Here is a 16,691-nt window from a genome sequence, read left to right on the forward strand (position 1 = left end):
ATTCAGGATTGCAGAACCGTAATTAAGAAATAAGGCAACTCTTTATTTATCTAGATATTTAAACATCATGGTTTTATCAGCATGATTTCTGGTGTCCCTTGGATTTATCCTCCAAGTTCACCTAAAGCAAGGGTTCACAACTTTTTTTATGCCATGGACTGCTACCCCTAACCAAGGGGGTCCGTGAACCCTAGGTTGGGAACCCCTGATCTAAGGAATGCTTCTACAGTTCAGCAATCCTTGCTGAACTGCACATGAACAGTAACTTACCCAGGACCCATGACTAATCCCAACACAACTTGAAGTATTTTTCTATCATGCTCTCCCCTACCACAACACCAGCTATTTCCTGAGTAACACACAGACAGAATGATGGAGGAACTCAGCAGGTCAAACAGCATCTGCAGATGTTTCAGGCCAAAACCCTTCATCAGGACTGAAAAAGTGGAGCCGGTGGGGGGGGGGGGGGGGGGGGGGGGGAGGGGGAGTGTCAGAAACCAGGATAAGATGGGGAGAGGGGAGGTGGGGGAGTACAAGCCGGTAGGGGATAGGTGAGGGGGAGGGAGGATGAAGTGAGAAGCTGGGAGGTGATAGGTGGAAAAAGTAAAGGACTGAATGAGAAATTGGATAGGAACTAGCTATCTCTATCTGTAATCAAGTTAAGAAATATATTTTCTTGCTTGCAGTAAGAAATAGCTGGTTCCTATGCGATTCATCTTTTAATCACCTTCCTCATCCTTAACTACTTCAATCCTCTAACTCCCTTTCCTAATGCCCCTGCATCAACTGTGCACTTTCTGTTACTATACCCTCACCGGCACCATATTTCACTCCTTATAAACACGGCCAAGTATCTTGTAACAGCCAGATGGAAGTACAAGCACAAATAATAACACTTTTGATGTTTTTAACTCATGGTACATCTGACAGGAATCCACACACGTGATATTTTACTCTATTTGAAGGAACTTTGCTTTCAAATGGGCGCCACTTAGCCCCACTTGCTGATAACTGTCTATATTGCCTGACCCTGATCTTCAGTTCATTAGCAATTATTAGTGCAGATAACACTTGCGTAACAGCCAACTGTTAGAGACAGACCTTTAAAGCTGCTCCAAACACAGTTGGGGATATTAGCATTCATCAGGAGTAGCCAGTGGTATATCAATATTCCCTTAAGAATTAGAACTAGTTCCATAAGAACTAGAAAAAGAATTAGGCTATTCGGCCATCGAGTCTGCTCTGCCACTTCATCTTGGCGGATTTATTATCCCTCTCAACCCCATTCTCCTCCCTCCTCCCCACAGCATTTGATATCTTTACTAAACAACCTCCGCTTCAAATACATCCAATGGCTTGTGCTCAACAGCCATCTGAGGCAATAAATTCTACAGGTTCATCACTCTTTGGCTAATAAAGTTCCTCACCTCCGCCTTAATGGGATGTTCTTGTGTCTTCTGATCATAGACTCCCCCACTATAGGAAACACCCTCTCCTCATCCACTTTATCTAGGCCTTTCAATATTTGATGGGCTTAAGTGTCAACTTAAGCTAATTTTGTAGCAATGCCTCTATTATTTATCTAAGCCACATTTATGGAAATGCTATAAATTTGCTTGCTGTACTAGAAGAACAATTCTCTCAACCTAATCCAGGACAGAACATGTCAGATGTCAGCCGGATTGAACATCTCAATGGATATGTCACTCACAAGGTCTGTGTAAAGAGGCCAGCTGGTTTCACAGAGTTAGTGATAGTCGACTGAGTAGAGAAGGATGCTTACAGGTACCTGACTGGACAGACTGAAGCCCGTGGCAGGACTGTTCTTTCTTTTACTGCCCCCGCTGCTGTTACTGGACGGCCCCACACTGGATGTGTTGCCTCCGGACTGTTTCCTCTTTCGCCGCTTAGCAGTTGGAGGTCTGACGGGTTCCGCTATGTGAAAATAAGAAAAACAAGCTGAAAAGCTGTTGGAAATTAATTTGAACAAGTGGTTAAATATGGAGCCCATCGACTATTTCTACTTGTGGGCGACACTTGCAGGCTGCCCAGCACAATCCTCACTGATTTAATGCAAACGACACATTTCACTGTACATTTCAACGTATGTGTGACAAGATAAAACTGATCCTTAATCCCCTCTCTTTCACTGAAATCCCAGTGCTCACAAGTAATTACATTCAACATGTGGGTGAGAGATGATCCAAAGTAAGTACCTCTCCTGACCCGAAAGGTGTCATAGTGTCTGGCTGCCATCCCAGATGGCTGACACAGTGACGCCGCAGAGAGTGTAGAACATTCACAGATCAGTGTGGCTCTGACCTCAGCTTCCATGTGTGGAGTTTGCACGTTCTTCTTGTAACTGTGTGTTTCCCCCATGTGCTTTTGTATCCTCCCACATCCCAAAGACACGTAGAGAATCAATTGTTCACTGTAAACTGGAGGTGGTTCATGGGAGAAGCTGGAGGGGGTTGTGAGTGGGGGACTAGGTCACTGGGAGAAAAAACATGTCACAGAGCCACCAATAGGGGCTCAATGTCTTCATCAGCGGTCTGTACGCTCTCCCCGTGTGGGTTTCCTCTCACAATCCAAAGACGTACAGGTTAGGGTGAGGATTGGTGAGCTGTGGGCATGCTATGTTCGCACTTGCGGGCTACCCTGGTACATCCTCGGACTGCGTAGGTCATTAACACAAATGACGCATTTCACTGTAACCTTTCTAATCTTTACGAGTACATTTCTGCAGATATTCCCAGCCACTTACCGGGAGGAGCCACCATCCGCTGCCACTTCTGAAACAGGCAGGTCTTCAGACAGTCTCGAGGGCTAAGGTTATAGGTTTTGTGTCTTGACATCAGTTCCTGCATTGGTTCCAAAATGACGCAGAGCTGCATTGTGCAAAAGCAAAATAAATAAATAAATCATACAATCTGTCCAAGATATTTTATTTTAGAACCAGTTTGATCAGTTTTTACAGCAAAGTCCTGGACACAAAAAGTGCCATAAATACCTCTTACTGCAACGTCCTTTGTTTGCTGCACTTCCATTACACACAGATTATTAAGATAAATCCAAGGAGAATGCTTTTTCCTCAACTGTGATCTGATAACATGAACCTGCAGGTTTGAGAAGTATTCTGCTATCCATTTGGGTGATTGCATCATCATCATGTGCCGTGTCGTATGACACGGGCGACTATGGTCTCAGGACCATGATTATTCTTGGCTTATTTTTCTGCAGAAGTGGTTTACCATTGCCTTCTTCAGGACAGTGTCTTTACAAGATGGGTGACCCCAGCCATTATCAATACCCTTCAGAGATTGTCTGCTTGGCGTCAATGGTCACATAACCAGGACTTGTGATATGCACCAGCTGCTCATACGAAATATGTGCCTTGAACTTTGCTCCACTGACAGTACTGTTTGTTATCAAAACCATCCTTAAACTGATTATTTCTTAAGCAATTTTAAACAATAAAGACTTAATTAATATTTGCCATGGTCTTATAATTCCTTAACTCCCGAGGAATCCCTAACAGATTGGACCACATTCATTCAACGGACCCCATCTTTTCACCACCAACTTCTCAAAAGCAGCTAGAGACGGATAGTAATGCTGATCCTGCCAGTATTGCAGAGATCCCAAACACTAACTAAACAAGACAGAACTGCATTTACACACAAAAATAAATTCTTGTCAGCGCTTAAGAACAGGTGATCAGTTTCAAACACTGACCAGATGGAGCACAGTAAGATGGGTAAATGCTTTTTAATCCCATCAGGTTAGATTTGGTACTTTTCAATCACAACTGCCTCTTCATCGACTTCAAGAACCCTGGGAGCAGAGAAATTGCCTGTTTCATATAAAATAATTCTAAATTTAAAATAAAAACAGAAGTCTTGTCTCATAGACCTCAGCTACCACTTCAGAACCACACTTACTCTGAGGTAGTTAAGAGTGAAGTTTGAGAGGCCAGAGCGGGTGATACTATTGGATAGCTGTTCCAACATCGGAGGATCCTGGGCCTAAAAGAGATAACACAACAGGATCAAAACCACAAAATGTTTTTCTGAAGACCATCTCCGTGTTTCAAACTATCACAACTTTATATCTCATTTAATACTTTATTGGTATGTCTTCCTCGGACTTCGAGAGACTACTACTAAAGGTATGTACAGTCAAGTCAAATTCCTATTACAACCAAGGGATTTAAAAAAAATAAATCTACCTGTTTAAGGTAGACAAAAATGAATTTAATCAGTTTTGAAGATAATACTATAGAGAGACATCAGAACATATGGGCAGCAGAGCAGCGTAGTGAATAGCACAATACTTTACGGTACCCGGGAGCCAAGTTCATTTCCCACTGCTGTCCGCAAGGAGTTTGCATGTTCTCCCTGTGACTGCTTGGGTTTTCTCCGGGTGCTCCGGTTTCCTCCCACAGTCCAAAGGCGTACTGGTTGGTAGGTTAATTGGTCATTGTAAACTGTCCTGTGGTTAGGCTAGGGTTAAATTGGGGGATTACTGGGCAGTTCAGCTTGAAGGGCCTGTTCTGCGTTGTATCTCTATAAAATAAATATAATGCAGAGTGCAACAAAAACCTTCATTGTTCTTTTCCCTCTACACATTCCAAAAGTCTGAACACTGATATTTTCTCAACCTCGATAGTCTGCATAAGTTTCGCCACGCATACAGCTCATGCACATAGAGGGTTAAACAATAACACCATCATTCAGATGTTGCAGATGTCCCATTTCAGGAACGTGGGAATTGGTTGCTGCTATGCTGTGATCGTTCCATGATCTCAGAACACCTTGTGGTCATTCAATGTGTGGAAAATGTCCTTATTTTGCCCGCAACGTGGCAAAACATTTAGCATGACACTATCACAACTCAGGACATTCCAGCATTGTCCATGAGGAGCTTGAATGTTCTTCCCTGTGAACCGTGTGGATTTCCTCCAGGTGCTCTGGTCTCCTACACCATTCCAATAATAGACAATAGGTGCAGGAGTAAGCCATTCAGCCCTTCAAGCCAGCACCGCCATTCAATGTGATCGTGGCTGATCATCCACAATCAGTACCTCGTTCCTGCCTTCTCCCCATATCCCTTGACTCCGCTATCTTTAAGAGCTCTATCTAACTCTCTCTTGAATGCATCCAGAGACTTGGCCTCCACTGCCTTCTGAGGCAGAGCATTCCAAAGATCCACAACTCTCTGGGTGAAAAAGTTTTTCCTCAACTCCGTTCTAAATGGCCTACCCCTTAAACTGTGGCCTCTGGCTCTGGACTCCCCCAACTTCGGGAACACGTTTCCTGCATCTAACGTGTCCAATCCCTTAATAATCTTATATGTTTCAATCAGAACCTCTCTCATCCTTCTAAATTCCAGTGTATACAAGCCCAGACGCTCCAATCTTTCAACATATGACAGTCCCGCCATCCCAGGAATTAACCTCGTGAACCTATGTTGCACTCCCTTAATAGCAAGAATGTCCTTCCTCAAATTTGGAGACCAAAACTGAACACAATACTCCAGGTGTGGTCTCACCAGGGCCCTGTACAACTGCAGAAGGACCTCTTTGCTCCTATACTCAACTCCCTTTGTTATGAAAGCCAACATGCCATTAGCTTTCTTCACTGCCTGCTGTACCTACACGCTTACTTTCAGTGACTGATGAACAAGGACACCTGGATCTCGTTGTACTTCCCCTTTTCCTAACTTGACACAATTCAGATAGTAATCTGCCTTCCTGTTCTTGCCACCAAAGTGGATAACCTCACATTTATCCACATTAAACTACATCTGCCATGCATCTGCCCACTCACCCAACCTGTCCAAGTCACCCTGCATTCTCATAACATCCTCCTGCCATTTCACACAGCCACTCAGCTTTGTGTCATCTGCAAATTTGCTAATGTTACTTTTAATCCCTTCATCTAAATCATTAATATATATTGTAATGATGTACTGATTAATGGGATAACTGATCACTGTAACTTGTCCTGCTTTAGGCTAGGGTTAAATTGGTGGGTTGCTGGGTGGTGCAACTCAAAGGGCCTGTGTGTAATGAACTTTACTTTGCAAGGTGACAAATATTAATGTGGTTAGTTACACAAAATACTAAAACTTAAAATGAAAACAAAACAAATTCATTTTTAAAAGTTTTTTTTCCCCAAATATCAAACCTACCACTAACAGAATTAACACTGTAACTACAAAGTCAGGTAAACTTTCAGGAATGTACACTCAGTGGCCACTTTATTAGGTACACCTGCTTGATAATGCAAATATCTAATCAACCAATCATGTGACAGTAACTCAATGCATAGAAGCATGCAGATATGGTCAAGTTGTTGTCACAACAAACACCAGAATAAGAAACAAATATGTTCTAAGAGATCTTGACTGTTGATTGATTATTGGTGCCAGACAGGATGGTTTAAGTATCTCAGAAACTGCTGATCTCTTGGGATTTTCATGCACAGCAGTCTCTGGAGCTTACAGAGAATTGTGTGAAACACAAAATAACATCCAGTGAGTAGCAGTTCTGTGGACGAAAATGACCTGTTAATGAGAGAGGTTAGAGAAGAATGGGCAGAGTGGATCAAGCTGACAGGAAAGTGACAGTAACTCAAATCACCATGCGTTACAACAATGATGTGCATCTCTGAATGCACGTCAAACCTTGACGTGGATGGGCTACAGTGGCTGAAAAACACCTGGCTCCATTCCTGTACCTAATAAAGAGGCCACCATGTGTATTTTTGTCATGTACCATCGTTTGTAGGGAGTTGCCTTTTAGGGTGGCTTCCCTTAACACCATCTGTGAATACATCTTCATGTGGTGTTAGATTAACCAGCTGAAACCACTTTTAAGTAGAAGTCAGATACTCACATGCGTTGCAAGGATGCTGCGTGAGAGGAGCTCACGATTTTGTCTGATATTAAAATGCCAATTCTTTATGCGCATCAAATCATCAAAAGTAAATTCAAGGTAGAGGCGACCTTCTGTACACACCTGGATAAATAGACAGGAGCAAACTGAATGACACGGCAACTCATTCGACTTCCAATTCATCAAGGCTATGGTCATAATCAAACTGATCTCTGCTGTCTGTTAAATTCATAATTTCTCAGTCTTATCCTGCATCCTTGTACTACCAGTACTAACATGCACAAAAATGCTGGAGGAATTCAGCAGGTCAGGCAGCATTGACAGAGGGGAATGAAGAGTGAACGCTTTGGGCCCGAGACCGTTCATCAGGATTGAAATGGAAGGGGGAAAAAGCCAGTATAAGAAGGTGGAGGGGGCGGGGAAGAGTACAAGCTGGCAGGTGATAGGTGGGACCAGATGAGAGGAGAGGGGTGGGTGGGTGGGTGTGTGTGTGTGTGTGCGCACACGCGCGGTGGGGGGATGCTTGAAGCGAGAAACTGGGAGGTGATAGGTGGAAGTAAAGGGCTGAAGAATAAAGAGTAGGATTGATCTGATGAAGGGTCTGAGTCAAAGACGTCAACTGTTTATTCTTCTCCATAGATGCTGCCTCACCTGCTGACTTTTTCCAGCAATTTGTGTGCTACTCTGGATTTTCAGCATTTACAGAATCTCGTGTTAATGTCCTTGTTCTATTAAACTCTGCCTCTCTGTTGTCCTACATGCTATTGCTTGGGCCCTGGACCATATTTCTCAATAAAAACTACACCAGAATTTGGTCCAAAACATCCACTGTTTATTCTTTTCCATAGCTGCTGTCTAACCTGGATAAATAGACAGGAGCAAACTGAATGACACGGCAACTCATTCGACTTCCAATTCATCAAGGCTATGGTCATAATCAAACTGATCTCTGCTGTCTGTTAAATTCATAATTTCTCAGTCTTATCCTGCATCCTTCATCTGAGTTTCTCCAGTATTTTGCGTGTATTGCATCAGAACTAAAAAGTTGTGCAAAACATCTACAAGTTAGGACTACTGAAAATTATTTAAGTTAAAAATCTCGATTCTCTACTTTTGACACTAGCCACTTTTTTTTTTAGCTCATCTGTATTTCTAAATGAATGCCACAGCAAAAATTAACTGGGATAAATTAAAAACTAAATAACTGCTCTCCTGGTTCCTGATCTAACTGCAGGTTCAGAGTGACAGCAAGAACTCAAGCCACCCACTCAAACATGCAGGGCTTGTCCTACCTTGGTGAAGATAGGTTTGTTGTGTAGTGTGACCATGCTGCAGAGATCACAGTCCAATATCACCAGATTGCCATGGAATGATTCTTTTGAGTGCTTCAAGTTAAAATAAAGGTCTGTTGCTCCACCATCAAAGATACTACGAAAATAGCGAGGGATTAGAGTCCGGCCAATTGCTTAGGAGAAACAAGAGACAGGAATAGTTAAACTTCAAGATCTTGAACCAATTTGTCCACAATGTAATGAATTCAAAGCAGCTAGTAGTCTACAGAATGCTGGACATTTCTCATCTATCAAGTGAATAACATACATTTCAGAATCAGAATAAGGTTTAATATCACTGGCATACAATGCAATTACACAATAATTGCGAAAAAAATCTTGATTACAATACATCTATAGCTATATTAAACAGCTGAATTAGATAAGTAGTGAGGTAGTGTTCATGGGTTCAATGAACATTCAGAATTCAGATGGGAGAGGAGAAGAACCTGTTCCTGAATCGCTGAGTGGGTGCCTTCAGGCCTGATGGCAACAATGAGAAGAGAGCATATCTTGGGTGGCTGTGAGACTTTAGTGGTGGACACTAACTTTCTGAGGCACCACTCCTTGAAGATGTCCTGGATACTACGGAGGCTAGTACCCATGATAGAGATGACTAATTCTAGCCTCTGACCTGTCCTTGTAGCCACATAACTGTCCCAGCTGAGTTAGTAGTGGCCCCAGGATATTGATCAGGGGACTCAGCAATAGCAATGCCAGTAAATAGAAAATTCTAAGTCTATTTTGTTGGAGAGAGTTGTTGCCTAGCACTTCTATGACATAAATGTTACTTACCATATATAGGTGCCCCTGCTTTCTAAACGTTCACTTTACGACATTACACTTTTATGAAAGACCTACATTAGTACCTGTTTTCGCTAACCACAAGAGGATTTTCGCTTTTACGAAAAAAGATGCCTGCTTTAAACTTGTGTTTACCCCCGAGAAAGACTACCATGACCACGGAGCCTTGCGCGGGCAGGTGCGTGCGCATGCATGTATGTGCCGACTTTTTTCTACAAATCGGTTTTGGCTCAATCTTCCCAATTCTGGTAAGTGAGACTACACTGTACATACATTATTTCTACTTTATATAGCAGTGTATTTATCATATCATTCCTGCTTTTACTCTATGTTAATGTTATTTTAGGTTTTATGTGCTATTTGGTATGATTCGGTAGGTTTTTTTGGGGTCTGGGAATGCTCAAATTTTTCCCATATAAATTAATGGAAATGCTTTACGACATTTCGGCTTACGAATGGTTTCATAGGAACACTACCTTCGGATAGCGGGGGAAACCTGTATCAGCCTATGCCTGAAAATGTTGTCCATTTCCTGCTACATTCAGACATGGACTGGTTTAGTTGTTGAGGAGTTGTGAATAAAGTTGAATTTCACCTCGCCAATAATATTAAAGAGGATATCAAAAGCTTCTTCAAACACATAAAGTGTAAAAGAGAGGTGAAAGTGGATATTGGACCGCTGGAAAACGAAGCTGGAGAGGTAGCAATGAGGGACAATGAAATGGCAGACGAAATGAATAAGCATTATGCATCGGTCTTTACTGCAGAAGACACTAGCAGTAGGGTGGAAGCTCCAGGCGTCAGGGGTAATGAAGTGTGTGAAGTTACCATTACTAGGGAGAAGGTTCTTGGGAAACTGAAATGTTTGAAGATAAAAAAAGTCACCTAGACCAGAATGAGGTGGCTGAAGAGATTGTAAAGGCATTAGTAATTATCTCTCTAGAATCACTAGATTCTAGAATGGCTCCAGAACACTGGAAAATTGCAAAAGTCACTATTTTTTAAGAAGGGAGACAGGCAGAAAAAAGGAAACTATAGGCCAGTTAGTCTGACTTCAGTGGTAGGGGAGATGTTGGTCTATTATTAAGGATGACGTCTCAGGGTACTTGGAAGCACATGATAAAATAGGCCGTATTCAGCATGATTTCCTCAAGGGAAAATCTTGCCTGCAACTCTGTTGGAATTCTTTGAAGAAATAACAAGCAGGATAGAAATGAAGTATCAGTTGATGTTGTGTTCTTGGACTTCCAGAAGGCCTTTTTGACAAGGTGCCACACGAGGCTGCTTAACAAGTTTGAGCCCATGGTATTCTAGCATGGATAAAGCAGAGCTGATTGGTAGGAGGCAAAGAGTGGGAATAAACAAAGCCATTCCTGACTGGCTGCCGGTGACTAATGGTGTTCCACGGGGTCTGTGTTGGGACCAATACTTTTTACATTATATGACAATAATTTGGATGATAGAACTGATGGCTTTGTTGCAAAGTTTGCCGACCATATGAAGATAGATGGAGGGGCGTGTAGTTTTGAGGAAGTAGAAAAGCTACAAAAGGACTTAGATTAAGAGAATGGGCAAACAAGTGGGAGATGGAATACAACATCGAGAAGTGCACTTTGGTGGAATAAATGAAAGGGTTGAATATTTTCTAAGTGGAGATAAAATACAAAAACTAAGGTAAAGGGACTTGGGAAATTGAGTCAGGGTGTGTCTGGTGAGGAAGGTAAATGCAATGTTAGCATTCATTTCAAGAGAACTAGAATATAAAAGCAAGGATGTAATATTGAAACTTTATATAAAGCACTCCTGAGGCCTCACTTGGAGTATTGTCAGCAGTTTTAGGCCCTTATCTTAGAAAGGATGGGCTGAATTTGGAGAGGATTCAAATAAGGTTCCCAAAAATGAAACCTCATTGAAACCTATCAAATGGTGAAAGGCCTTGGTAGAGTGGATGTGGAGATGATGTTTTCTATGGTGGGGGAGTCTAAGGTCAGAGGGCACAGCCTCAGAATAGAGGGGTGTCCTTTTAGAATGGAGATGAGGAGGAATTTCTTTAACCAGAGAGTGGTGATTCTGTGAAATTCGTTGCCACGAGCAGCTGTGGAAGCCAAGTATTTATGTATATGTAAGGCAGACGATAGATTCTTTAATGGTCAGGGCATGAAGGGTTAGGGGAGAAGGCAGGAGATTGGGGCTGAGAGCAAAATTGGATCAGCCATGATGAAATGGTGGAGCAGACTCGATGGGCCAAATGGCCTAATTCTGCTCCTACATCTTGTGGTCTTCTGGTCTCTTCTGATCTTATCATGGAAGGAAGGTCAATGAAGCAGATAAATACGGTTGGACCAAGGACACTGCCCTAAGGAATTCCTGCAGTAACATCCTGGATCTAGAATTGAATTGATTTTACAAAAATTAGTTTTAATTGTCACATGTACATTAAAACATACAGTGAAATGCATTGTTTTGCATCAAAGTCCAACACAGTCCCTGGAGTGTGCTGGGGGCAGTCCACAAGTGAAATCATGCTTCCAGCACCAACATAGCATGCCCACAGCTTACTAAACCCAACCTGTACATCACGGGGAGAACATACAAACCCCTTTCAGACAGCAGCAATCCAACCCCAACTGATAATCACTAGCTCTGTAAAACGATTGCGCTAACCCCTACACTACCATGCTGCCTACCTCCAGAAAGACAGACCACAACCATCTGTCTTTGTGGAGGTATGACCACAACTTTTGGAGTATTTTCCCAGTTGATTTCAGTTTTATCAGCCCACCTTGGTGCCACCGTCTATCAGGTGCTGCCTACTTGGCAATGGCAATCACTCCAACCTCAGTAAAGAGCTCTTTCACCCACATCTATGTCAGTAGCATAAAGATTAGCATAAATCTTTACAGCTCCTGAGATTGGAAGATTGTGGTACGATTCCTGCTGCTGTCTCCAAGGAATTTATAATCTCTTCCATGTCCACTTGGGTTTTCTCCAGGTGCTCCAGTTTCCTCCCACATTCTAATGATGTACGTATTGGGATCATTCCATTGGACCATGTTATGTTGGTGCCCTAAGTGTGGCTACACCTGCAAGCTGCACCCAGCATATCCTCAGACTGCGCTGCTCATTGATACAAATAGCATATTTCACTATAGATTTCAACATACTTGCAACAAATCAAACTAATCTTTACTTCTCTTTATTTATCTGCAACATGGTTGTGATGAGATCTGGAGCCAAAAGGTTCTGCTGAAGCCTAAACTAGGGTGGTGGCGTGGAGAGACATCTCCACCAAAGGAGATGTAAGGTGCTCCTTCCCTCTGCTGGCCTGCAGGTCACCCTTGGGCAAGGTGTAGCACCTGCTTAGCCCCCGATCAGGGTCATGTGAAGCCATGGGAGCAGGTGGTGGATGGTCGTATGAGCAGCTGATACATATCACAAGTCCTGGTTATGCAACTACTGACACCAGGCAGAGAATCTTTGAAATGTATTGATAATGGCTGGGGTCAATTGTCTTGTAAAGACACTGCCCAGAAGACGGCAAAGACAAATCACTTCTGTAGAAAAATTTGACAAGAACAATCAAGGTCATGTAGCCATGATCACCTACATCGCTTGTCATGGCACATAATGATGACGATAAAGCCTAAGTTGGATAACCATGAGTAAACAGTTGGTAAGTACTGGCTGATAACAGTTTACTGAATTACAGGGTATTTGTATTGGACATTTTACAATACTTGACACATTTTATTAATGCTTCTTGCTAATTTTTATGCCTTTAAATAAAAGCTCATTATTTTGTAATTTACTTCATTACATGCTTTTTACTTGAAATATGTGCGAGCTATGAAGGACAGCAACAAAAACTCACTGTATCTTTTTGGTCCATCTTCTAGGCAGCAGGCCACAGTCAATACTGCATCGTCTTCAAAAAATTCTGTGGTGAAAGCATCCCACCAAAGGTTGTCACACTCCTGGAGAGAGAGGGAAAAAAAAATCACACCAACAATGTAATCACTGGGGACAAAAGTCCTTCACACTTGTTGAATAAGGAACCAAATTAAACTAACAGAGAAACATACATGAGATTAGCTTTGTCAGATGTACAGTACTTTACAACATCCAGTGAAATGTGCTGTATACTTCAAATCAAATCAATAAAGGTTGTGCTGGGCAGCCCACAAGTATCACCACGCTACCGGCATCAACATGGTATACCCACGACTCATTAACCCTACACGAGGAACTCTGCAGATGCTGGAAATTCTGGTGGAATGCAGCAGGCCAGGCAGCATCTATAGGAAGAAGCAATGATGCTGCCTGGCCTACTGCATTCCACTAGCGTTTTGTGTGTGTTCCTCATTAACCCTAACTGTCTTTTTTCTCTTTCAAAGGGATGTGTTCAGAAACCCCACAGTGGAACAACACTAATTTAATTGAAGGTCACTTTGGAAAAGTACTAAGAAAAGCATGCCTGCAGTAGCACTGTACCCCAGAAACTAGTGAATGAGCAGCAAAGGAAATTGGTCAACAGACCCTCCCGATGCAGGTAGCTATAGGTCGGTTTTTCTCTAACTATTTATTTACTTACAGATATAGCACACTCTCTTTTAGCAAGAAGAGCAATCTTGCTTAAATGGAAGGAGTCTACCCCTCCTACACATCTTCAATGGCTATGTGATACTATGTCTTATTTAAATTTAGAAAAGATCTGCTGCTCAGTCTTAAATTCAAAACTTTTTATGATATCTGGGGACCTTTCCTAAATTACTTTTCCAATTTATAAAGTTTAACAGTGCAGACTTTTATGTATATTTTTATCTTCTCTTAAGCGAATAAGTTTTTTTTCCTAATTATCCATTATCATCCATCAGCTTTTTTTTGGTAGTTGGTGGGGGTTGACTTTTTTTTAATATAAAACATTTCTTTTATGATGTATGACTTATCTTTAAATTTTTGATTACAGAGTGGTATACCTTTGTGTTATGCTATAACATTTTGATCAATTTTATTACAATATATGAATGTACACAAGTTATGTTGAGATGTATCTATGTGTTGCACTCTGTAAATCTTGTTTTTTTTCTTCTGAATAAATATTGTAAAAAGAAAAAAAGATATAGCACAGAGTAGGCCCTTTCAGCCATTCAAGCCACACCGCCCAACAACTGCAATTTAACCCTAACCTAATCACAGGACAATTTGCAATGACCAATTAACCCACCCAGTACGCCTTTGGACTGTGGGAAGAAACAGGAGCACCCAGAGAAACCCACACGTTCCATGGGAAGACGTACAAACTCCTTACAGAGAATGCCGGGATTGAACTCTGATGCTCTGAATTGCAATATTGTCGTGCTAACTGCTATGCTACCTCGACCAATTCGGTTTCTTTCATTTCCGGGTGCTAACTTTGCTAATTTTCACTATGGAATTTAAACAGAGAACAAATTTTAGCTATAAGTTGATTGGAAGTTCTGACAATATACATAATTGAAACCCCTACCGTCTAACCACCTTGAAATTACTTACCTCTGTCCAGTTCTGGAGACGTTTGTTGAGTTCATAGATCCTGAACTCGGGTTGTGACATATAGGGTGTGTGTCTTCTGAAATAGTGGGATTGCATTAGTAAGCAAATTAAATTTAAAAAGATCTGTAACAAATTGTCTAGAATAAATGACAGCTGTTACACAAATAAATCTGCTACTGAAGTCTACCATTTCAAAGACTATAACAAAACACCTGATATTACCAAAACAATTATGAAATAACTGTATATTTTATATAATAGTGTGAGCTAGAAAGAATTGAGCCAATTGTCACATTATTTACATTATTACTGACAGTGAATAAGTAGCTGACTTGTTTGTAGATCTGGCGGGAGCAAAGGATGTTGGGAATGATGAGGATGGAGCACTGCAGGAGGGGTGTGGGACAGGTGGCAGAGAATGAGTGCCGGGGCAGGGTAGTGGCACGTGTGCAGATACATCCAGCCCTGAGACACCAGGCAAGGTCATTTGATTCCAAACAATTGGTTTATTGATCATTACAGAATGCCTGGTGTTTCCCACTTCCTCCCCTCTCCCTTCCCCCTTTCCCAACCACGATTACCCTCTTCCTGCTCCTTTCCCACTCTAGTCCACAATAGAGACCCATATCAGAATCAGGTTTATCATCACTCACATATCTCATGAAATTTGTTTTATGTGGCAGCAGTACAGTGTAACACAAAATTACCACAGTACTGTGCAAAAGTCTTAAACACACTAGCAATATATATATATGCCTGAGACTTTTGTACAGTACTGTATTACAAAAATGGTGTATAATCAGTTAGCCAGCAGAGATCTACTCTCTCTTCAAATCATCAGTTGCTCTTGCTGAACTGCTAAACTTCAACAGCAATAATAAAATCAGCTCAATATTTGATGCATATATAATGTACGATACAAAGATTATAGTTGAATCCCGGAATATGGATCCATAACAGAATGAAATGTCCCTTCAATTAAAAAGACGTTACAGATACCAAACAAAACTACAATGTCCTTACCCGATATTGGGCTCCGGATACGTAGGCGGGTAAGATGGGGTTGGACTACAAATGAAGATGAAAGTGGCAATGTTAATTGCTGCTGCACTCAGTAACATTATTGCTCTTTTAACAGTAGATTCTGAATTATTTATCACGTGTACATCAAAACATACAGGGAACTGCATCATTTGTGTTAAAACCAGCACAGTCTGGGGATGCGCTGGGAGCAGCCCACAACAGTCGCCACATATTCTGGTAACAACATAACATGCCCACAAATTTTGGCAGAACAGCAGACCACCACAAGCGACAAAACAACAGCAAAACAGGCGCCGTTCCTCCCTCCCATTCACCACATAAAGTCCTCCAACTCCAGGACGAACCTCCTGGCTTGGGCCATTGGCTCTCGACGTTTGATCGTCCTTCGGTACCCCCCCCCCCCCCCACCACAAGACTAGCCGATGATGGGACCTGAATTCCAGGCTTGAATTCCAAATATGCCAACAGCCTGGCCCTCGTGCCTCCTCCTTGCATGGACATCCAATGATGGGACACATTGACACAGTATCCTTCGTCACTGGCCTTCGAGTACAGAGCAGAAGCCTGGACAGTAGATTTCCTTTGTCCCACATCCACACTGCCGGAACTTTGAGCACAGAACGGAGACTTGGACTGCAGATATCCTTTGTCACCCGTCCGCATTGCTGGACTTTGTACAGAGTGGAGGCCTGATCTTGAACTCCTCCACATCCCTATCCCCAATCTGACCTCTAACACACCTGTACTCTCCTTAGGTCATCATGACCAAGGATGAGAACAGGTAGCAAGCCTGCTCTAGAGAACAGAGGTTGTGCCACTCTGAATTGGTCAAGAAGGCTGCAGGACATCTTAGGGAGAGCAAATGGAGAGACAGACTCCTCAGAGATAAGTCTTTAGTTTGGTAGATAAAAGTAGAAGACCATGATTAAATGTCATTGCTCACTACCATTCCAATGCTGCAGGATGTGCCATTCCGGTTCTGACTACAACGGAGTAACAGCAACCAAAAGGAATTAAGGATGCGTGTATCAAAAGGAAATCACAGTTAACAGAAACTGTCTATTAAAAATTCAACAGTAAGC

General features: G+C 42.1%; 1 protein-coding gene across 9 annotated transcripts in view; it reads right to left on the reverse strand.

Annotated features, from left to right (window-relative positions):
* The window catches only part of LOC140735721 (LIM domain-binding protein 1-like), a 38,577-nt gene that overhangs the window by 12,585 nt on the left and 9,301 nt on the right, over positions 1–16,691 (reverse strand). For 4 of the 9 annotated variants that reach the window (XM_073061153.1, XM_073061162.1, XM_073061188.1 and 1 more), the window contains exons 3-10: positions 15,589–15,633; positions 14,566–14,641; positions 12,905–13,007; positions 8,191–8,363; positions 6,899–7,021; positions 3,942–4,025; positions 2,765–2,888; positions 1,784–1,935 (exon numbers count right to left, since the gene is read on the reverse strand). In XM_073061153.1, the coding sequence (XP_072917254.1) occupies positions 1,784–1,935; positions 2,765–2,888; positions 3,942–4,025; positions 6,899–7,021; positions 8,191–8,363; positions 12,905–13,007; positions 14,566–14,641; positions 15,589–15,633 (880 nt within the window). The remainder of the gene's footprint in view (positions 1–1,783; positions 1,936–2,764; positions 2,889–3,941; positions 4,026–6,898; positions 7,022–8,190; positions 8,364–12,904; positions 13,008–14,565; positions 14,642–15,588; positions 15,634–16,691) is intronic. The other 5 variants (XM_073061211.1, XM_073061144.1, XM_073061202.1 and 2 more) reach the window with 2 other exon arrangements.

This window comes from Hemitrygon akajei, chromosome 1 (assembly GCF_048418815.1).
Source record: "Hemitrygon akajei chromosome 1, sHemAka1.3, whole genome shotgun sequence".
Taxonomy (NCBI): Eukaryota; Metazoa; Chordata; class Chondrichthyes; order Myliobatiformes; family Dasyatidae; genus Hemitrygon; species Hemitrygon akajei.